The sequence below is a fragment of the Gymnoscopelus microlampas genome, assembly GCF_963454915.1.
Source record: "Gymnoscopelus microlampas genome assembly, chromosome: 2".
NCBI classification, from domain to species: domain Eukaryota; kingdom Metazoa; phylum Chordata; class Actinopteri; order Myctophiformes; family Myctophidae; genus Gymnoscopelus; species Gymnoscopelus microlampas.
The window spans coordinates 21,613,910-21,637,005 of record NC_139939.1 but is presented as its reverse complement, the minus strand read 5'-3'; the positions used below and the strand labels follow the sequence as shown (position 1 = coordinate 21,637,005).

Here is a 23,096-nt window from a genome sequence, read left to right as displayed (position 1 = left end):
GCATGTAGAGTTACAGACCTGTAAAGGTCCATTTGGAACCCCCTCAAGGGCCACTGAGTCCTATTGGCACATAGTACAAAGCCAAACTAAACCATGCACAGTTTCTTCACAGTATGAGCTGTGTTACGTGTGGGGTTTATTTGTAACAATATTTTAACATGTTGTCTCCTCGTCTGCGTCACCAGGTCTGAGCAACATCATCGGGATCATCGTGTACATATCAGCCAACGCCGGGGACCCAGCCAAGAGTGACACCAAGAAGAGCTACTCCTACGGCTGGTCCTTCTACTTCGGCGCCCTGTCCTTCATCATGGCCGAGATGGTGGGCGTGCTGGCCGTGCACATGTTCATCGACCGGCACCGAGAGCTGCGCGTGGGCGCACGCGCCGCCGACTACCTCCAGGGCGCGGCCATCACGCGGATCCCCAGCTACCGGTATCGCTACCGCCGCCGCTCGCGCTCCTCGTCCCGCTCCACGGACCCCTCGCACTCCCGCGAGGCCTCGCCCGTGGGCCTCAAAGCCTTCGGGGCGCTGCCCTCCACCGAGCTCTCCATGTACACGCTGCCCAAGGGCCAGACGGGCACCCCCACCTATAACTCCACGGAGAGGGACCACAACTTCCTGCAGGTCCACAACTGCATCCAGAAGGACCTGAAAGACTCAGGGGGCAACGCCGCCAACCGACGCACAACGCCCGTATGAAGGCTAGAGCCATGCAGAGCGCGATCTGAGGCCCTGAGTGAGAGGGGGAGGGGGGCGGGGTAGGAAATAAGGGGTGAGGGAGGAAGGTAAACAGGCAGAGAGAGAGGCCAGTGAGGGGCAGAGGACAGAGGGGACATGGTGGGAGCTCTGAGCGCTCCGCAGTGCAGCGCTCATGATCACCGAGTTTCCATGTCGGACAAAATACACACACACAAAAAAAAAAGAAACAAAAAATGCCTAAAAAAATGAAAAATGCATGATTTTCCCATCTACCGTTGTTTAACGAGTTTTGAAACATGTTTGTAAAGATTTGAAGGAAAGGATGGGGACAGAGGAGCAGGGAGAGAGGGGGGGACGGGTGGGTGGGTGGTGGCCATTTTGTCTTTAGGGGCTGTGGGAGAACATGAGTGGCGGGCAAGGCCAGACTGCCAGTTTAAAAGGCGAGCTTTATATTTTTAACTCTTCCTCAGTCTGATGAAACCAGGGGGCGCTGTTTGCCCCCCCCGTATCCTGCCTATGACCCCGCCCTCACACACTTCCTTCCCACAGGCCCACCCCCTCTTAAAAGCCCCCCTCACTCCTTTTCTTTAGTTGCTGTATCTATTTCAGTTCATTCTTTTCTCAGCATTAATACTGTGAAACCAATTGCGGTGTTGGGATTTTTTAGCAGGGAGGAATTCAGGCCGCAAAAAAATAACATATAAGTTAATATATGTATTGATTATATATGAATATATAAATATATATGTTAATAATAAATCATTACTACACTTCCCTGGCGCAAAAAAAGAAGAAAAAATCCAGAAAAAAAGAACAATGTTATATACAAGTGAAATAAATCAAGTCGTCATGGAAACAAAATCAAGAAGGATTCATCATAATTAGTCGGTTTGACAGGAAGTGGACTTGGTGAACTGACAGTTAGTATTTAACTGACAGTTTTTAGTATTTGACACATTATCACATTCTTTTAAGAGAACCTTTTGGCCTTTCCGCTGAGGCCCTAGCAACCATCTTTGTTTGGGGGTCAACTTGGAGGTAAAACGGCCGACCTCACTTCCTGCTCTGGAAGGAGAGGGCGACTGGGCAGAGAACTCTGGGTAATGCGGTTCTCTGTGGACTTGAAGAAGACAGCGGACAAGAGAATGACACACGTCACGACTCCCAAAGAGACAGTGTTGTGGGGAAACGTGGCTATTATCTAGGTAAAGCTAAGTGACTCCGAAGATTTAAAAAACTTTACGTGCATGCTATCAAAATCATCCAATCTGCTTTTGCGGAACCTATGTTTTGAACAATACTATGTAAGGAGATGGGAGACAAGCCGAAGTTACGCCTGATTTATGCTTGCTTGTATGCCATGTCGCACCGAAAATAACACATCTACAAGTTCACAACGCGTTGCATTGTGAGGTTTTAGATCTGCTATTTTCGGTGCACGACAACGGTGCGCAAGTATAAATTAGGCTTAGATGTTGCCGTACTGTGTCTATTTCTGTTTTTTTGGAGTGGGGGATTTGGGCAGGGCTTCATTATGCTATCTGAGTGAAACAAAGCAAACAAACAATGAAGAACGTACAAAAGCCTTTTTCTTAAAGAAAAATAAAGGAAAACCCTATTTCTTTTTCTTTCTTTTTTTTACATCAAAGGAACACGTCATGTTTTTCAATCACACAGCCTTAGACACTTTTCTTTTTTCATTTTGCTTTCGATTCTTTTGTTAGTTTGTTGTTTTACGTTGTGTTGTCAATGAGAATAATAATTTAAAAAAAAGAAGCATAATGTCTTTTTCAAGGTGCCAAAACTGAATGATCCTGAACTTGGATGCATCAAGTCCTGATGGTGAATAAAATTGGAACCCCCATAGGGAAAAAATGGAAGAGGCTGTTGTGTCTTGTCTGAACCAAGATGCAATGTTTCACAGCATTTATTACTTTTAAATATTAGTTTAGAGCAGACTGGAGCACTAAAAGCATCCACCCAACGCAATATATTTTGCATTAGCGTGTCACAAACGAGTTTCTCAGCGGATACTTTATTGTCGTTTTCTCTTCCCATTACTCACTTTTGTGAGTAATCTAGCTGACAAACCATTCTGTCAGCTGTGCAATTAATGTCAAATTGTTTAATGTGGGACATTGGCTTCAATGTCCCACTGTATGTGACTTTCTCTTTCATTTTCTGTCTCTCTCTCTCTCTCTCTCCTTCCCTCCCACCCCTAGTGCAATGATCAAAGTGTTTGGCGTGTCTCTGCAGTACTGCTGTGATCACTGAAGTGAAGAGAGAGAGAGAGAGAGAGAGAGAGAGAGAGAGAGAGAGAGAGAGAGAGAGAGAAAGAGAGAGAGAGAGAGAGAGAGAGATGTAAGACTGTACAGAGTGGTTGGCAGCCAGCTTCAAACAGAGCACCCTGCTGCCCCCCCCTGGTGTGGAGGTACATGACAGCTTCTCCTAATTAACCCCGCACATTCTGTCCCACTCTGTGACCTCACGTACAGTATTGCTACCTAATGCACAAGGTACCGTACATCTCCTACAACTGTGTGTATAACATTTACAAAACTCAAGCCTGCAAATGAAGAGCCATACATGTTGACATTTCTTGATCACTCAAACATTTGTGTTAATTCAAAATGTGGGCCAGTGGTTATCAAACTTTATTAGTTTCAATGACCTCCATAACTGAGAGTGCACTTAAATGTGTATACTATTGGAACCCCCTCAGTGTGCAGGAACCCTGAGGGTCCCTGCACTCCACTTTGAGAACCAGTGATCTCTAGGCTCCCAACACTAAAACACATTAAAAACACTTAATAAAATGTCCTTGACATCTTGCACCTTGAGACATTTCCTATATGTTTAACTCTCAATCATTTATAATATGAGCATGCCAATACATGAGCATTTACTGATGACATCAGGGATCGATCTCCATATATGGGCATAAAAGAGACACAGGTAGACAATAAAAAAGCGACAGAGACAGACGGGTACTCTGACAAAGCCCCCGACACTATAACTCAGACGTATCGTTTTCCAAGATTGCCGGTGTCGTTCATATATTGTATTCCTATAAGTGCAATGCAATAAGCATTTCTTCCCATACCGGGGGCCTCTTAACAGCATATTTATAAATTCTGAATACGTTTTTAAGAGCTATCAGCATTCAGTTACATATAAACTTTTTCGTACCATCAAGGATTTTGTAAAAGCAGGTCTCACGTGTTCTAATAGTAATACTAATAATAATCTCATTTTGGAAGTGAACTCTTGATTTTTAACCACTTGAACCCCGGCATGCCTATACGCCATGCGTTGTGAGCTTGTAGATCGGCTATGACTCACGAAGTGTCACAACGCGTCTTGTAGATCGGATCTCGGATATTTTTGGCAAAGGGATTTGGTGTGTAAAGAACGCACCAAAGCATAGAGGCAACTCATGTCCAGTTGACGAGAGGGTTTAAGTGGTTAATGGGTGCATTTTGGGTGAGGTGGTGTGGCTGAGTTTGTTGTGCTATGGCCCCGATAGGAGGAGAGGCTGAGCAGGGAACAGCTGCTATGTCCTCCCTCACCTGCAATTAGCAGAGCTTTTTAGGTCATGGACAGTTAGGGGCGATGGAACGAACCATGCTTAGGCAGAGGAGGAGGGAGAGAGAGAGAGAGAGAGAGAGAGAGAGAGAGAGAGAGAGAGATAGAGAGAGAGAGAGAGAGAGAGAGAACAAGGTGGACACTAATTCACTTTCAGGCCATTCAACTGAAAGTATTATAGTGAGCCACAATTCACTTGTCAATGAAAAAAGATGAGTGGGCAGAGGTTATATTGTATAAAATTAGGGATTCCCAACCTGAGGGGCCGGGGCCCACTGGCAGGGCCGTGAGGATATTGGAAATAGCCCCCCCCCCCATATTTGCCAAAACTACGATTTTATTGATAATATAATATTGATATAAATGTATCAATACGTAAAAATTCTAATTCTTTAAAACCTTACAAATTTGTTTTCCTTCTGACACCGAACCCTTTCTGCTCACTTTGTTCTCATGCTTTTGGGAGGAGAAATTTTAAAGGATTGACTGATAAGAGGCAAGCGACATGCCATGACACAAAGTACCAAAGAGGTCGGCTACAGTCAGACTATAGACTACTGTATAGGAGACAAAAGACAGCGGACAAAATAAGCGAGAAACAGACAGAAAGCAACGGGAGAAGAAGGGGAGACAAAGAGTGGGACAGCGAGTTCAGGTGTACAACATGAGCAGGACCTTTGCAGCTCTGAGCTCAGGCCGTCGTCCCATGAATACAAAGCATCTGTGTTCCAGCACTGCAGCGAGACGTCCCTTAAAGCAATGCAGCAACACAGGCTCCAAAATGGCTCATAAAGCCTGATACCAGCCTGACCTATACGTGGGCCTACGGCGGTGTCACATGACCAAAATAGACGATATCGTCGCTGTCGGGCAGAAACCTCTTATCTCCATGTTTTAACTTTTGTTATTTTTTCGTGAATGAACGCCCTACTTGATCATACGACAGCGTCACACAAAAGTATCAAAGCAGCAGATCTGCAAGCTCCAAACGCATGACGCATGACGCGTTTCGAGCTTGTCGATCTGTTACTTTTGCTATTTTTGAATTTGAATCCTGAAAAGTAACAGTTTTGGACATTTCCACCCGACAAATAGGAGATATACAGATACATGTAGATCGACTATTTTAGGCACGTGACACCTTTGTACGAAGGAGCATAAATTTGCCATAATAGTGTTGTCCTACTTGATTTCAAGAATTACTTTTACGGTTTAGATCCACGTTTAAGCTTTGCGCCGATGATGATTTTATACTTATCTATTGCATTAACTTATTATTGTATATAATTACTTTGTTTGGTTTTATGAGGTCTTGGATACATTGCTGCTTGTTTATAACTGACCTTTATGGTGTCCTTGAGTGCTTTGAAAAGCAGCCATTAATAAAATACATTATTACTATTATCATCATCATTATCATTGTTACATCAAAACATACACGTTTCCCCATTGTCTGTGCATCGAGCGCTTGGCCACATCTCAATTCATTGTGGCCATACATGACATAAGCAAATGTCCGGCAGTGTCCCAATAACCCCGAGCGTTCTTTGGTGGCGATCAAAGCGTGACCAGGCAAGCTGCTGAAGCTCCGCTTGTCACCGCACTGCAACATGGCCAACGCTGTAAACCCATTATCGTCGTGGTGTGAAGACAGAATGAGAAGCGGAGAGGATGCAGCTTTGGCTTAGATGCACCAGCCATAAGGGACATAACATTTACACACATACTTTCATTCAAACTTTCTTGTTTTTACATTTTAAACAGAGGATGGCAGAATATTATTGCCCGAGTATGTTAAGCCTGGCCTGCAATAGCTGATATTAGTGTTAAGTAAACTGTCCAAATAAGGGCACTGTTAGAAGAGCCATCCAATCAGCATCACTGTTGGTATCTGTCCAATCATGTATCACCATTACAAAGCTTCCCTATAAGAATCACTGTTAACTAGAAAAGTGTACTCCTCGGAGCACAGGTCTCCGCCAGTCCGGGTTGCCAACCCAGGGCCCGCAAAGTTGGGAAGGGAGCCATAGCCAATTGGAATGGGATCCGACAAATCTGACTCATACATCTTGATCACATGACCCCAGAGATGATGTGTACCGATTTGTGTGAGTTTTGGACAAAATGTGTAGGAGTAGTAGCAAAAGGTGCGTTTTGAAGAAAATGGCAGAAAATGTAATCTGGCACAAACAGGGCCTAAGTTGCGGCCTGATCCAAGGAATCCAGAGGGAAAAGATGTTGATTGTACAACCTACGGTTCAAGAGTTATACGCCAAAGCGTGAAGTTCGCTTTTCTAGCGCCACCATGAGTGAGGAGATGTGAAAAATGTGGGATGGAGGTTCTTCCTTGGCTTAGTGGGAATGTGCATGCAAAGTTTCCCAGCAATCGAGTGCAGCATTCATTATGTGTGGCATTTTGTGCAAAACTGGCCACCCCCACAAACTTTGGAAGCCAATCGGAATGGAATATGAGAAATGTGACAGATACATCTTGATTACATGACTACAGAGATAATGTATACAGTGTACCAATTTGTGTGAGGTTTGGACAAAAACTGTAAAAGTAGTAACAAAAGATGTGTGCTCTAACTGGCCGATTTGAAGTGGAGAAGTGGAGATTCTTCCTTGGCCTGCTGGGAGTGTGCGCGCAAAGTTTCCCGCCGATCGATCCAGTGGTGCTTGTAGCATGATGTGCAAAACGGACCCCTACCGCAAACTTTTGAAAGACAATCGTAGAATAGAATCCGAAAAATCTGACAGATACATCTTGATCACAGTAGTAGCAAAAACTGTGTTTTGCAAAAGTGCACGCACGCACGCACGCGCACACACACACACACGCGCACACACACACACACACACACACACACACACACACACACACACACACACACACACACACACACACACACACACACACACACACACACACACACACACACACACACACACACACACACACACACACACACACACACACACACACACACACACACACACACACACACACAGGGGTGAAATCATAGTCTCTTTTTACAAAGTACAAAGGATGTTTTTATGCTAATGAAATGCAAGCACTTCTATGTTTGGGTGTCCTGGAGGCTTAAAGGGATGAAGAGCACACCATGCACTCATAATATCACAGGTTTAATTTATCTTTAACCATTGTTATATACCTTCCTTTTTCTCACATTTCTTCATCATACACCATGGTAAACTGTCCAAAAGAGCAGACATTCCTCAAACATAACCATAAACAATCCTCCATCAGAGCAAACACCCAACAAGTGGGTCCATCTCTCTAACTGAGTGACAGAAGTGGGTCTCCACTTTGACAAGAGAGCTGTTAAGATCTGTCCGCAGCCAAAGCCTTTAACAGATCTTCAAGCACGGAGGAGTTCTGGAGCAAAAGCATGAGAATATCATAAGGATAAGAGAAAGGTCAACGACAGAAGAAACCTACTGCAGCTAATGGTGCCTCCCCTGGCCAAGAGGAGTACAGCAGGTATTGTCGCTGTGCTGGTGGCTGGCGTCGAAGTACAAGACGGGTTTTGAATACTAATGTGTGCGAGTAGCATGGCAAGATAACCTACTGTAGCACAGTGCCTCTGCAGTGTTCAACGGCTTGACGCAGCCACCCTGAAAAGCACCTAAATACTACTCCTATTACCCTGAACAATTGAGGTCAAGATTTGTGAACCCAAATGTTATAAATTAGAGCTCAGTGTTCTTATGCTCTATGAAGCTGCATCATTTACAGTGCACAGGAGACACTGCTGGGGATTCTACAGTAACCAGTGTGGTTTTATAAGATGTACTCACTGTATGTGATTTAAAAGTACTTTTACTTAAGTACTGTGTATTTAGTTTTTCAATACGTTATACTTCTACTCCGCAACATCAGAGGCAAATATAGCACTTTTTACCCCACTATGATTATTTGACAACTTTTGCACTTAAAGTATATGTTGCTGCCAATACTAAAGTTAGAATATAGGACCTTTACTTGTAACAGAGCATTTTTATATTGTGGTTTAGTGCTCTGCTACTTAACCACTTGAACTCCAGCATCCTCATTGTGGGGAAGACATTCGCTGAAAATGGCAGATCGACAAGCTCTGTGAGCTTGTTGGTCTGCTATTTTTAGCGAAAGCTTTCCCCATAAAAACAGTCTAGTATAGAGCCCTGAGGGACTCCGGTAAACCATATAGGGTTTAAGTGGTTAAGTACATAATATGCGTCTATTTCCCCCACCCCTGCCTTCTTTTGCAGCACCTTGAAACCAGTTCAGGACATGGTCTTCTAGGCCAGTGCTTCTCAAACTTGCTTTTGTCTCAGGTCACCCCTGTAAATAACTTGAATTACACTGTTATACTTTAAAGCACCTTACATTTATGTCATATTACGGTACATAAAAAAATCTTCCACCTAAGATACAGTATGTCACAAGGAAAACTTGAGAGAATATCCGTTTCCATTAGGACGGATTGAAAATAACTTGCATACGTTTAACCACTTGAATCTCAGCATCCATATTATGGGGGTAACAGAATCTATAAGGTCACAAAAGCTTGCAGATCCGCTATTTTTGGCAAGGAGATTTGGTGTAGATGGAAAAAGAACGCCCCAAGTACAGTGCAACTCAGGTCCATTTTACTAAGTACATATAGAGGGTCTAAGTGATTAAAGCAGGACTATGTAACTTTCTTTTATGAATAAAATGTAATTTTGTCCAATCTGGATGCAGAGTATGTTAATACTTATTTTTGTCTCCCTGCTCTTCTATTGAGACATTTAGATTGTGTCAAAGGTCATGTCTCACCTAGACACATGATCTGACACAAACTTTGACTCTGATGGTCAAGATTCAATTTATCTACTGAGCAAGCAGGCAGGCTCTATTAGCACAATGGTAAAACAAAACAAAAATCAGCACTTGCGCAGGAAACAGGTTTCAAATCCGGCCAGGGTAGAAGAGGAAAGTTACATAGTGCAGCTTTAAACTGAAGTGATATATAAATTCCAAAAATGATTTAAGTATTTGGCGGCACCCACTTTGAGTAACCCTGGTCTAGGCAATAGGCATGCCTACAGTCTACATACTGAGAATACAGGCTATTTGGATCATTAGATTAATAGTGCAACAGTCAATTACACTAATCGATGTAATCAATTATAAAAATTATCTATAATATCCTTTAATAAAATAATCGATTAATAATCAAATGGACAAAAAGCTTCAAAAAGACTCACAACTATGAGCTTGGAGATCGGCTATTTGAACTATTTTTACATGACACTGTTGTGCAACTAAGTATAAAATGGCACATTAGTGGTTAATCGATTTTAATCGAGTTGATAAATGAAGAATGACAAAATATCTAAACAAATACATGCTTCTTGATTAATCTAAAAAGTATGAATAATGGCTAAGAAAAGAGTTGCTAGTTGCAGCCCTACATCAGGTAGCTACTCGTATATATACCTGAGGAAATTACACACATAACAGAGAAGTACAGACGTATAGAAGAGAGACAGAGAGAGACGTAGAAGGAATTACTGTAATTATGATCACCCACTCCAGAAGTACAAACACATTACACTGCTGCACTATCAATTACAAGCCGTTTAATACAGTTGCATACAAATTAACAGCGTTTCTTTTCAAAACACCATCCATTTGGGTGGTGGTGGGGAGGAGGGGAGGGGAGGGGAGTTATCCGATGTTCTTTCCTCATAATTTCAAAAAACACAAATGGATGCGCCTTCCAAATGGGCCATAATTATATAGAGAAAGAAAGTATCACGCACCAAAATCAGTGACCTACTTTGCTTTTTTTCTCCCCTGTAGAGAATATAAAATATTATAATTCATATCCGTTCTGGGGCACAGTCAATTTGAACATTAGCAAATTGAGATGAGAGACACAATTGTGTGTGTGTGGTGTAGCATTATCCGGCGTGGCCTATTTGAAAGGGGAGAGGCAGAGAATACAAGGACGCTTGCTTTGACCCCGTTTTGAATGGGAGGCAGCTAATTAGAACGGTGATTACTGGTTGTTACAGCGCCGCATCTGGGAAATGACTGAAATGATGTGAGGGGGCTGCAGCTGGGGAGGACAGAGAGAGAGGGAGAGAGACAGAGATGGAGATAGAGAGGGAGATGGAGAGGGCGGGAGGGAGAGAGGAAAAAATAGCAGGGAAACAAAGAAGCAAACAGAAAGAAAAAGATAATTCAAACTGAGAGACTCGAGTTGAAAAGAAAACAGGAGAAAGATTCAGAATCCTAGATGCTTGGTGTAACCGTGTGAACCCTAGCCTGCAGTGGGGGGGCGGTGGATCGAGCACAGCAGACTGGAGAGAGAGAGAGAGAGAGAGAGAGGTTATACTGGGTTACTGCAAACCCAGTATAACCTCGGAAACTAAAAGGAGGCGAGGAGGAGTGTGAGATGTATATAAAGTATAGAGTAGGATCTGCACCTCCCCCAGACCAGTGTTGATTTTGACCTCAAATATTGATTTGGTTTTAGTCATAGTCTTTTGAAGAAAAGTCTGTTTAGTTTTAGTCATATTTTAGTCACCTGAAATGTCTTACTTTTTGTCTAGTTTTGGTCGACTAAATATCATAAGATTCTAGTCGACTAAATCTACAGTTGATTTAGTCGACAAAAAAATACTTTTTGGCGGGCCGTGATGGCATCGAAATGATTTTCACTTAGCTGCATGCCGAAAATAGACGATCTGCAGCGCGACGCGTTGTGAGCTTGTAGATCAACTATTTTCGGTCGGTGACACCCGCGTGCACCCATGATGACTTGTCTTTTAGTTCTACTGGATCTCTTCTCCACTAGTCCCTCCCAAACATTTTAGTCTAGTATTTATTTGTTGACTAAATTGTCAGTATATTTAGTCATAGTTTTAGTCTTCATAGCTTAGCTTTTATTTCTTTTTTATTTTGTTTTCCTAAGTGAAAAAAGGTAGTCGACAGACATTTTTCGTCATAGTTTAGTCGACGAAATCAACACTGGAACAGACGCAGGTGAGACGAGAGGAGAGGAGAGGAGAGGAGAGGAGAGGAGAGGAGAGGAATACAGTATATCGGGACTCCGCTCCTTCCTCTGCAGTTGGAGTGTCCTTGTTCCGCAACAAGACGCAGTGATGATGACACAACAATTACCCCCAAACGCACAGAATAGGCAACTAGCAGATAAGAGACAGTAAGCCAGTGATTACCGCAGAAAAAGGAAGGAACCAGAATGTGGTTTCTTTTGGAGTATAAAAGAAAAAAACGTATGACCTGTATTTGAATGTGTCCACAAACTATTCCTCAGTTCCCCCCAAATGGCCAGCCAGCTGTCCAGCCTCTGGGTTATGTGTTATTTTGGGCGCTTCGTGTACTTTTTCCGCTAGCGGAAAATCTAAATGATGACTTAAGGTCATTTGGAATGTGTTGTGCATTCATTCAGAATGCTAACATGTTGCCTGCTTTTCAGCCTGGGTTCCAACCACTTTACCTGGCGATCTACAAGCTCACAATGCATCGGACCACAACAACGCATTGTTGGCTATTTTCACCGTTCGTCGAATGACAAAGTATATTGTGTCTGTCGGGGTGAAAACCTCATATGTCCAAAACTGTTACTTTTCAGGATAAAAAACACACAAAAGTAGCAAATCTACAAGCTCAAAACGCTTTCGAGCTAGTGGATCTGCTACATTTGATGCTTTTGTGTGACGCTGTAGTATGATCAAGTGGGGCATACATTTTTTTTTTTAAGTTAGAATATGGAGATAGGAGGTTTCTGCCCGACAGCAATGATATACAGTAAGGCTTAACCCATCATGTCATTTAAGATGTCTTTGGCTATTCAAAAATAGCAGATCTACAAGCTTGTGGCTTGTAGAGCTTGTAGATCTGCTATTTTTTTTTAATCGTGAAAATTTGTGCAAATCTTTGAACATTTGTAACTCAAATTTTTGCTTAAAAATAGCAGATCTACAAGCTCGTAGCGCGGCACTCGGTGCCGCACTATGAGCTTGTAGATCTGCTATTTTTGAAGAGCAAAACTAAAATGACACAGTTTGCGTTCCCGGATTGAATGGGTTAAGTGGTTAAAGTGCATTGGATCCTCTTTGGTGTAAGGTTTTGGCGGCCCCCCCGTAGTCACTTTGAGGACCCCCTAGGGGTCCCGGACCACCCGTTGGAGACCCCTGGTGTAAGGTTTTCAGAGAGCAGCATTGAGATTCTGCATGGTCTCTCTGCGTTCCTGGTAAAGACAGTGGAAGGCCCGGGCTACCGTTAGGAACGGTGCTTCACAGCTCTCCATCTCCTTCTGCAAACACACAGAACATTATGAGTAAAGTTACTGAATATCCTTGCTGTTGGCACAGAAATCTTCTAACTTTTTGTGTTTTTTCGTAAATTAAGGCCCTACTTGATCATACTACAACGTCACACAAAAGTACCAAAATGAACAGATCTAGAACGCGGTGTGAAGCGACACGTTTTGAGCTTGTAGATCTGCTACTTTTGCTGTTTTTGAATTTTAATCCTGAAAAGTAACAGTTTTGGACATATCCCCGACAGAGACGATTATGTTCTACTGTAATTTTACTCAAAACCAAGGACCGTATCGTCACTGTCTCCATAGTTGATTTTTTTTTTTGTTCATGAATTAATGCCCTACCTTTTGGTTGAGCGTGTCTGTGGGTTTTATAAAAAACATATTGAACCAATGAAAAATATTAACAAGTGCTTGTGACTAAATTATTGGATCCAATGGATCCATTGAAACACATGTTCTTTTTTTCCTCCATTTTCTGAAAAGTACTGGTTTTGCACATATAAGGTTTCCACCCGACAGCGACAATTATGTAATACTGTCCTTTCACACGAAAACAATGCAATATCATGTGATGATGAAAGTGCACTCACAGCTATTGTCTCATGGTACTCCAGGCCCTGGCTTTGAGCCCACTCCTCTGCTACTGATGTCTGCACCTCTCTCCGTGCCGACAGGTCCGACTTGTTGCCCACCAGGACACCTGATACACACACACACACACACACACACACACACACACACACACACACACACGGACACACACGTATCGTACACGCACGCCCGCGCGCGCACACACACGCACACATATACCCACAAAATAAGCAACTACAGTACATCCCCCCCAATATTTTGAGGAGGTGTTTTCTACTGTTGCAATATAGCCATTAGCCATTATTTCCTTTGCATTTAATTACATTTCACTTTAAAAAAATCTATTCCATTCTTCCTTTTTATTTTGTATTTATTTATTTTTTCTCTTTTCTTTATTGACTTGAAATATGAATCGCTTTCTATGCCAATGTATAGTACTAATATCTCATTTCCTTTTTGGTCAATCAGTAATTGGATGGTATGTGTACCTGTTTCATCTTGTATTCAGCACTAGTGTCTGTGGTGTTTTGCAGTTTGTTATGTGTTTGCATGTTTGTATAACTTTTTGGAAAAACTCAATACAAATATTTGAATATTATTACAGTACATCGCCCCAAACTAGTATGAGCTTCTCTATTCAATGATTTTCCATTGCTATGGGAGATCATTTCCATGACCAAATTCCCCAAATTCCATGACCACATCTCTGGTGCATATTCTGCTCTGGGTGCAACACACACACACTGATGGTATTGTACTGCAGCTCCCCTGGTTCTCACTTCAGAAAAGCTGACGAGAGAATAAAGAAGCGATTCCCAACCTGTGGGCCGGGGCCCACTAGTTGGCCGTCAGGATATGGTAAGTGGACCCCCCAAATAACTGGCAAAACACTAAGATGTCATCACTCTTCTAGGCTGTGGTGGTACCCACCTGGCACGTGGAGGCCGCGGCAGTGGGTGCGGACTCTCTCCATCCAGTTGCTGCAGTTGCTGAAGGACTGCAGACTGCTCAGGTCAAAGACCAGGCACAGCACGGAGGGCTGGCCCCACTGACAACACCATGGTGAAGAGCCATGATGGATGATGGTAACGCCAATGAAGAGACAGAGGGAGGGATTCAGAGACAGAGAGACAGAGAGAGAGAGAGAGAGAGAGAGAGAGAGAGAGAGAGAGAGAGAGAGAGAGAGAGAGACGAGACGAGAAGAGTTATTGTGTTGATTTTGACAGAGAATTTTCATTTAGTTTTAGTCCGTCTTTTGAATGAAATTGCATTTAGTTTTAGCCATATCTTAGTCATCTGAAAAGTTTTAGTTTTAGTCTAGTTTTAGTCAACTAAATATCATAAGATTTTAGTCGACTAAATATAGTTGATTTAGTTGACTAAAATGTATTTTGGCAGGCCTTGATGGCGTCGTAATGGCTGATTTTACACTTGGTTGCATGCTGAGAAGAACCGATCTGCAAGCTCACAACCTTTTTTTTCAGAGTGCAACACACGAGCGCAACCAAACTACTAGTTCTACTGGATCTCTTCTCCACTAGTCCCTCACTAACATTTTAGTCTAGATTTCGTCAACAAATAAAACTAGTCTTAGTTTTAGTCATCGTAGCTTAGTTTTTATTACGTTTTCATAGTTTTAGTCGACTAAATCAACACTGGTGTGTGTGTGTGTGTGTGTGTGTGTGTGTGTGTGTGTGTGTGCGTGTGTGTGTGTGTGTGTGTGTGTGTGTGTGTGTGTGTGTGTGTGTGTGTGTGTGTGTGTGTCTTTTTGCACTATACTCCAAATGTCCCCACAAGTATAGTAGAATTTGCTAAATAGACTTTGTGAGGGCTGTTTTCCTCGTCCTCACAAGATAAATGGTTGTTTCATGGTAAAGCAAATTAAAAACAATTATGAAAATATTCAGGTTGGGGTTAGAGTTAGGATTAGGCATTTAGAGGTTAATAATGTACCAAAAATAGCCAAGCACAAGCGTGTGCGTGTGTGTATACCCAGTAAAATATAAATTGCGTATAAGTGATAATCTTTTGTTAAAGTAAGTGTTAAATAGCTCTATAATATGATGGTAATCACTGCTATAAAGTGTTTGTTCAGTTCCAGTGGTCTCTCACCCTTCCAGCTCTTTGGTAAACAGAAAATACATCTTCAGGTCATGATACCAATTTCATTTGATACAATCAGGAGCGAGAACGCATACAGGATACAGGATTAAATTGGAAGTGATGTAACCAAAGAATTAGCAGAGAAAATTGGAACTGGAACACCATAAAATTGAAACTGATAAAATAATCTTTGTGCAGTTCTCTCTCCTGATTGGATTACATCGGTATCCTGACCCTGAAAATGCATTTTCTGTTTACACTAAAGAACTGGAGAGACGGGGAGACCCCCGTTACTGAACAAACACTCAATCATAAACGATTACTGTCTGAACACAGAGCTTAAATCTTTAACAATATTTTATATCTTTTATAAACACATAGCACTTTTACACTCCGTTTAACTCTGAGAGTAACCTTATGTTACCTTTGTACACTCCCTGAGTTACAAACGGATAAATGAACACCCAAAGTTAGTTCAAGGTTGTTCACTTGCAGTATATCATGTGGGCTGAATCCTTACCATTCTCTCACAGGATTCTACAAATGTCTCCCTGCCAGCCGAGTCTATTATGTAAAGCTCCTAGAGAGAGAGAGCGAGAGAGAGAGAGAGAGAGAGAGAGAGAGAGAGAGAGAGAGAGAGAGAGAGAGAGAGAGAGAGAGAGAGAGAGAGAGAGAGAGAGAGAGAGAGAGAGAGAGAGAGAGAGAGAGAGAGAGAGAGAGAGAGAGAGAGAGAGAGAGAGAGAGAGAGAGAGAGAGAGGGAGAGATGGGGAGACAAAACGAGAATGACAAAACGCAGCGAAATTACAGCGGTGATTTTGCTGCAGTGGTATATAGGGGATAATTCCTCGGTTTCACATCCATTCTTGTTTGGGGTTCTAGTAATGGATTTAGTACAGCGGTGATGAAATATCATATCTTACATGCACAGAGGGACATTAGGCTAAATCATACTGCTATTTTCATTTCCAATTTCCGCTACCACCAGCGGTTGGTAATTTTCTCGCTGTGATGCCACAAACCTGATAAATGAATGCTGAGGAAAGTGTGACAATGGGCAAGGCAGGAACTTTTACACACACACACACACACACACACACACACACACACACACACACACACACACACACACACACACACAGTCTGATGATGGCTTGGGCTGTCACGGCATTTTTGTAGACGATTAATTGTGGTACAAATAATTGCGATAAAAACAACTTCATTGTGTTTTTGGCATTGAACATTGGAACATAAACAATAAAAATGACATTTCTGTTTGCCTTTTAGGCTTTGTAAACAAAAATTGATTGACAAATGACTTAAATATACAAATAAATGATCAAAAATAAATACTGTACTATGGGAAAAAACAGGCCGTATATTTAACAATGTTATACGGTACTTCTAAAGATTTCAGAAATAGCCAAATAGCCAATCTAAACGCACACATCACATTGGATGTGACACGCTGTCAGCTTGTAGATCAGATAATAGTGAAAATAGCCAATCTACAAGCTTGGAGATCAGCTATTTTCACTATTATTGTACGACACTGTTGTGCGACAAAACATTAAATTACTCTTAAAAAAACTTTATTATTCAATTAATTGTAAAGGCAATCGATAGAATAATGGCTAAGAAAACTATCGATAGTTACACCAGTAGTGTTTATGAATGGTTCTCAAAGTGGGGTCCGGGGACCCCCACGGGTCCTTGAGGGGGTTCCAGGGGGTCCGCAGCAAAAATGTGTTCATACAGCATCAAAATCAGTTGAACCATTTTATCCCTATTTCACAATTCAGCTTTATTTTTTTTGTTGTGAGCTTGTAGATCTGCTATTGCCAAAACATTTGGAATCATTTTTGAAAAACAAATCTTCTCTCATGAAGATTTTTGAGAGAGATTTGATTCCCTGGCACAAAATCTTTTCAGGGGGCTTTCGCGGCCAAATAAACATCAATCTGGGGGTCCTTAACGTGAAAACAGTTTGAGGACCACTGGAACAGGCCGACTGGTTCCTGGTAATGGAGAGGAGAGAGTTGGACTCACCACGCTGTCGCTGGTCTCTGGGATGTTCACACACTTCATCAGCAGCTCCACTCCAGTCGTCTGTCAAAATGACACAACCGTCACATTGCCGTTAACCACTTAAGTCCCTCAGGGCTCTATGTGTATTTTCAGTTTTCTCTCTACATTAACCCATTCAGTCCGTGGACGCATCGCTGTCATTTTAGATTTCTTTGGCTATTGAAAAATCGTGAAAATTTGTGCAAATCATTGAAGCAAACCTTTGTAACTCAATTTTTTGCTTCTGGAGGTACCTGTAACAAAATATTAAAAGAATGTTCGCTTAAAAAAATATATATTTAAAGATTTGCACAAATGTTCACGATTTTTCAAAAATAGCAGATCTACAAGCTCATAGCGCGGCACTCGGTGCCGCGCTATGAGCTTGTAGATCTGCTATTTATAGCCCAAAGAAATCTTAAAATGACACAGATGCGTTCCCGGTCTTAATGGGTTAAATATCTTTGGTGAAAATACGCGCTGCAACGCAATGCGTTGTGAGCTTGTTGATCTGCCATTTTCCCAGAATGCGGGTGCTGGGGGTTTAAGTGGTTATAAGCCTGAGTTATGCTTGTCTTGGTGTCAAGTGCCATAAACAGCTCTGTTTTTCAGAGGTTCTTTTTGCAAAAACGTAATTTCGCCCACTCCTTTTACCCCCTGTAAATCCTGTGATGTGAAGTTGATTCTGATCCTGATTCTGACCTGACGTGATTTCCGTCCACAGCCAGGTCACTCACGGTGGGAAATAAAGGAGTAGTTCACCCCAAAAATGTCTTATTTTCTATCAATTACACACCCCATGAAGCCTTGAATTCATGGAGATTTTTTTGTTTTTGTCGCATTCCTAAGCCAATAATTTGATGACCGGCGGGCGGCGGCGACTCGATGGAGACATTTTGGGGGTGAACTATCCCTTTAAGCAAGGCAGCTCTGAAGTATGCACTGATTTGTACCGCCATATTAAATTGGAGATAACTCTTATCAGCCCCAGGGTTGATATCAGCCTCATGGTTCTATTATCACTGCCTTCACCCAGGGAAAATAACGGCTGAGTGTGTGATAATATAACAGCTTTAGATAAGGCAGACAGATGCATGTAAACTGCTCAATAATCCTATAATCTATCTCAATAGATTATATGCTCATTAACCTATCTCACCCCTGAGGGGCCAAAATGCTGCTGTAGTCTATTTACTGGACATTTTTACCATTTCACTGACACTTATGGAGAACATGTCCATGCAAGTATAAAGACTACTGGCGTCCCTAGTTTAGGGTCAATCTCCCAAAATGTTTTATTTTTTAAGTTTAAAAAAATAGTGAAAATGGTAGATCTACAAGCTTACAGCGGATGTGACACGTTGTGAGCTTGTAGGTTGACAATTATCACTATTCATGTACGAAGAGAATACTGTATAGACTAGATATTTCCCTTTGAATAATATGAAATACCTTTTTTCAACCAGTATTGGTTCTACCCGACCACAAGGATGTACAGAGCAGGCAGACCAACTACAACCACTACAGTTGTGTTAGTTTTTACTGTAGTGACATACCATATTACAGATTGGTTAGAATAACGTTTTATTCACTAAAGAAAGTTATGGACTATACAGCGTTTAGTGGTTAACAGTAAAATATTACCTTCTAAATTAATCCATCAATTGATTAATAAAAAAAATAAAACATTTTAACATTTTGTTTTTTCCATTTCTTTTTTTACAACTTAAGCATTATTTTATACTTTGTCCGACAACAGTCATTTCTTTTGGCAACATTTTGCCTATAATGACATGCCCAAATTAACGATTGATTGTTAATCAATTTTCAAAGTATTTCTTTTTTATAATTGATTAAATCCATGTTAAATCCATTAGTTCGATTAACTGTTGAACCAGAGCCAACCATCGACACGTTCCTTTGATTCTAGAGTGACAGAGATAGTATATATACTGCATAATTTACCATGCCCTTCAGTGCTGACTGCACTACAGAATGATGATAAAAGTCCAGGAGTATATCAGAGCCAGTAGAGAAGGTCATATCAGTAGAGACGATTATATCAGAATAAAAACAAGACGCTGTGAAGTGTGGATCTTCTTCAAGTGCTTTGAGATCTAAAGCTCACCTAAGTGGTTTGGATGGGTGCAAACTGTCTTTCTCCAACCATGACCTCTCCGCTTGGTCTGACAACTGTGGCAAACTTGAAGAACAAAGCCAAGGTGTCTTTATTACAGACTCTTATAAACTCTGCCTTGCTCAGATCTCCCAAATCCTCAGTGCACAGACTCATGCACATACACGTCACACACACACGCGCACGCACGCACACACACATTGACACACACACACACACACACACACACACACACACACACACACACATATTGACACACATACACACGTCACACACGCACGCACACACATATTGACACACACACACACGTCACACATGACATGCACGCACGCACGGTCGCACGCACACACATATTGACACACATACACACACACGCACACATATATTGACACACATACACACGTCACACACGCACGCACACACATATTGACACACACACACACACACACACACACACACACACACACACACACACGTTTGTATTACCAGTAAGACTCCCTAATCGGGAGATAAGCGACCGTAGGTCACATGTGTACAGAAGAGGGCTGTAACGGCGATTGGTTCCTAGTTGTGTGGGCAATGTATAGTTTTGTTTGGTGGTCTAAGAAATGTGGTGGCAGGCATGTTGATGACATGAGTGTACACATACTGTGTAGTGTGTAGCAATTTGCGTGTTTTTAGGGGCGAAACTGTAGGAGTAGTGGGCAAAAATGTGTTGTGAAAAGCGGCCTGAAGGTGGCGCTAGAAGAGGGCCATGTGAGAAATTAGGGGTGGGGTGTCCGCGTTGCCTTGGCGGACGAATAGGTACCGGCCGCGGCTCTCCCGGACGCTCCTAGCCCGAGTTACGGCATTTTATGTGAGCTGCAGTGGCAGGGGGTCCTCCACTGGGGGCGCCACCACTTTTGCATCCGTTCTGGAGCACCAGGAGTGGGTGGTCCCCGGGAATGCCCCGTGAGCAGCCCCGTTGGGGTGGTCATTTGGTAATTTGTCCACATGTGCTCATTTTTTACACTTGGGGGTCCCCGAGGCAGCGGGGGGTCCCTGGAGCTCCGGGGGTCCTTGGAGGGTGTAGTTTGGCAGGTAAGGAGTGTGTGTGCAAAATCTGGCATGGATCGGGGCAACGGGTGCGGAGATATGAGCAGGGCAAAAGTGTGACGGGACGTGTGTGACGGAGGGCAAAAGTGTGACGGGACGTGTGTGACGGAGGGACGGACGGACACCTGGAGCAGGTTTCTATAGTAAATGCGACCTACGGTCGCAACTATACTTGTGCGGACATAAAAATATTAGGACGGCATTGAAAATAGCTGAAAGTAGCCGAAAAGGTGAAGAGAAATTAAGTACAAAATAGGGAAAACTCTGACCCCAACCCCAAAACCTAACCTCTAAATGTCTAAACCTATCCTGATCCCTAACCTGAATATTTTCTTAATTGTAAGTATGACTTTTAAGTGTAACTTTTAACCATAAAGCAATCACATTGTTCTTGTAAGGCCCGGGAACAATGGTCCTCACAATGTATTTTTTTCCTCAAATTCTGCTATACTTGTGGGGACATTTGGCCCCACAACTACTAGGGGTGTTAGAAAAAATAGTTTCGTATTTGAATCGCGATTCTAATGTTGGACGATTCAGAATTGATTCTCATAAGTCAGAAGTTAATACGTTTTGTACAAGTTAAAATGTGTGCAAGCATGAATAAATGAGACATGTTGTCTTGGATTTACCTCTGTGTGTTTACATTATTATCATTTGATAAAACCTTTACAATTATAAAAGCTACGTAAATGTACTCTGCTTTCATGGCAGCAGACTTGAGTAGATCCTGAAATCCTATGTTTTGAATCGAGAATCTGAAAAAAAAAAACGTTTTTGAATCGAGAATGGTTTGTTTTGAAAAAATCTGAAAAAAATCTGAATCGTGACCCCATGAATCGGAATCGAATCGTAAGATGGCAGACGATTCACAGCCCTAATTAATACAAACACACAAACAAACACACACACACACGTCTGACTGACATTTAACTGAACTACAATTCACCCCATAACCCTTACCCTTTCCACACAGCTCTCTCTCTCTCTCTCTCTCTCTCTCTCCCCCTCTCTCTCACACACACACACACACACACACACGCACGCACGCACGCACGCACGCACGCACGCACGCACACGCACACGCACACGCCAAACCTTACCATCACGTGAAGGTGTCACTCGGAAATAACCAGCTGAAAGTAAGCTTTTTTTTTTAAATCAGTTAATTTCTATTCTGTATCTAGCGTGTAAATTAGGTGTAACACTGCGGTCTCACTCTGGAGCCAGCTAATGAGCTGACGTGATGCATTGGCAGGGCGTCCTGCTGGAATGCCAATGAGAGCCTATTAGCAGCAAATAAGCAGGAATATTGCTAACGGCCCGTCTGACATTTCAAAGGAGGACGTGACCGGAATGGGGGACACCCACTCCATACCCTTCAGAATTAAAAGTTTGAGAATGTGAGGTTTGGCTGTGTGTCCGCCCGGGGAACCAGCTGGACTGCTTAAGCTCGTCCTGTACAATAGATAGGACACGCCATTGATTTTTTTTCTTTTTTCTAAGCCCAAAGGTCTCTGGCAAATTAACGTGTTTGTTGGTTGCAATTGGCACGCCAATACCCATGAGCTAATTTTCTTTTTTCAAAAAGCAATGGAACCGTGACTAGCACTTGTCATGAGCACTTACAGCATGTGCAGTACTACCAGTAAGACTCCCTAATCGGGAGATAAGCGACCGTAGGTCACATGTGTACAGAAGAGGGCTGTAACGGCGATTGGTTCCTAGTTGTGTGGGCAATGTATAGTTTTGTTTGGTGGTCTAAGAAATGTGGTGGCAGGCATGTTGATGACATGAGTGTACACATACTGTGTAGTGTGTAGCAATTTGCGTGTTTTTAGGGGCGAAACTGTAGGAGTAGTGGGCAAAAATGTGTTGTGAAAAGCGGCCTGAAGGTGGCGCTAGAAGAGGGCCATGTGAGAAATTAGGGGTGGGGTGTCCGCGTTGCCTTGGCGGACGAATAGGTACCGGCCGCGGCTCTCCCGGACGCTCCTAGCCCGAGTTACGGCATTTTATGTGAGCTGCAGTGGCAGGGGGTCCTCCACTGGGGGCGCCACCACTTTTGCATCCGTTCTGGAGCACCAGGAGTGGGTGGTCCCCGGGAATGCCCCGTGAGCAGCCCCGTTGGGGTGGTCATTTGGTAATTTGTCCACATGTGCTCATTTTTTACACTTGGGGGTCCCCGAGGCAGCGGGGGGTCCCTGGAGCTCCGGGGGTCCTTGGAGGGTGTAGTTTGGCAGGTAAGGAGTGTGTGTGCAAAATCTGGCATGGATCGGGGCAACGGGTGCGGAGATATGAGCAGGGCAAAAGTGTGACGGGACGTGTGTGACGGAGGGCAAAAGTGTGACGGGACGTGTGTGACGGAGGGACGGACGGACACCTGGAGCAGGTTTCTATAGTAAATGCGACCTACGGTCGCAACTACACAGTAAATTGCTGGGTGTTCTGTTCATTTAAAAAGGAGCTGTAAGT

General features: G+C 42.8%; 2 protein-coding genes across 2 annotated transcripts in view; one reads left to right on the top strand and one right to left on the bottom strand.

The window, feature by feature from the left end:
- The window catches only part of LOC311064393 (voltage-dependent calcium channel gamma-2 subunit-like), a gene marked incomplete at its 3' end in the record, with an annotated part of 72,895 nt that extends 72,192 nt beyond the window's left edge, over positions 1–703 (top strand). Inside the window, exon 4 of the mRNA XM_084084223.1 lies at positions 186–703. Within this exon, the coding sequence (XP_083940349.1) occupies positions 186–703 (518 nt within the window). The remainder of the gene's footprint in view (positions 1–185) is intronic.
- An 11,644-nt stretch (positions 704–12,347) lies between these two features.
- ift27 (intraflagellar transport 27 homolog (Chlamydomonas)) overlaps positions 12,348–23,096 on the bottom strand; it is a 16,387-nt gene continuing 5,638 nt past the window's right edge. Inside the window, exons 3-7 of the mRNA XM_084078373.1 lie at positions 17,375–17,434; positions 15,848–15,907; positions 14,155–14,272; positions 13,224–13,333; positions 12,348–12,621 (exon numbers count right to left, since the gene is read on the bottom strand). Of these exons, the coding sequence (XP_083934499.1) occupies positions 12,514–12,621; positions 13,224–13,333; positions 14,155–14,272; positions 15,848–15,907; positions 17,375–17,434 (456 nt within the window). The 3' untranslated portion in view covers positions 12,348–12,513. The remainder of the gene's footprint in view (positions 12,622–13,223; positions 13,334–14,154; positions 14,273–15,847; positions 15,908–17,374; positions 17,435–23,096) is intronic.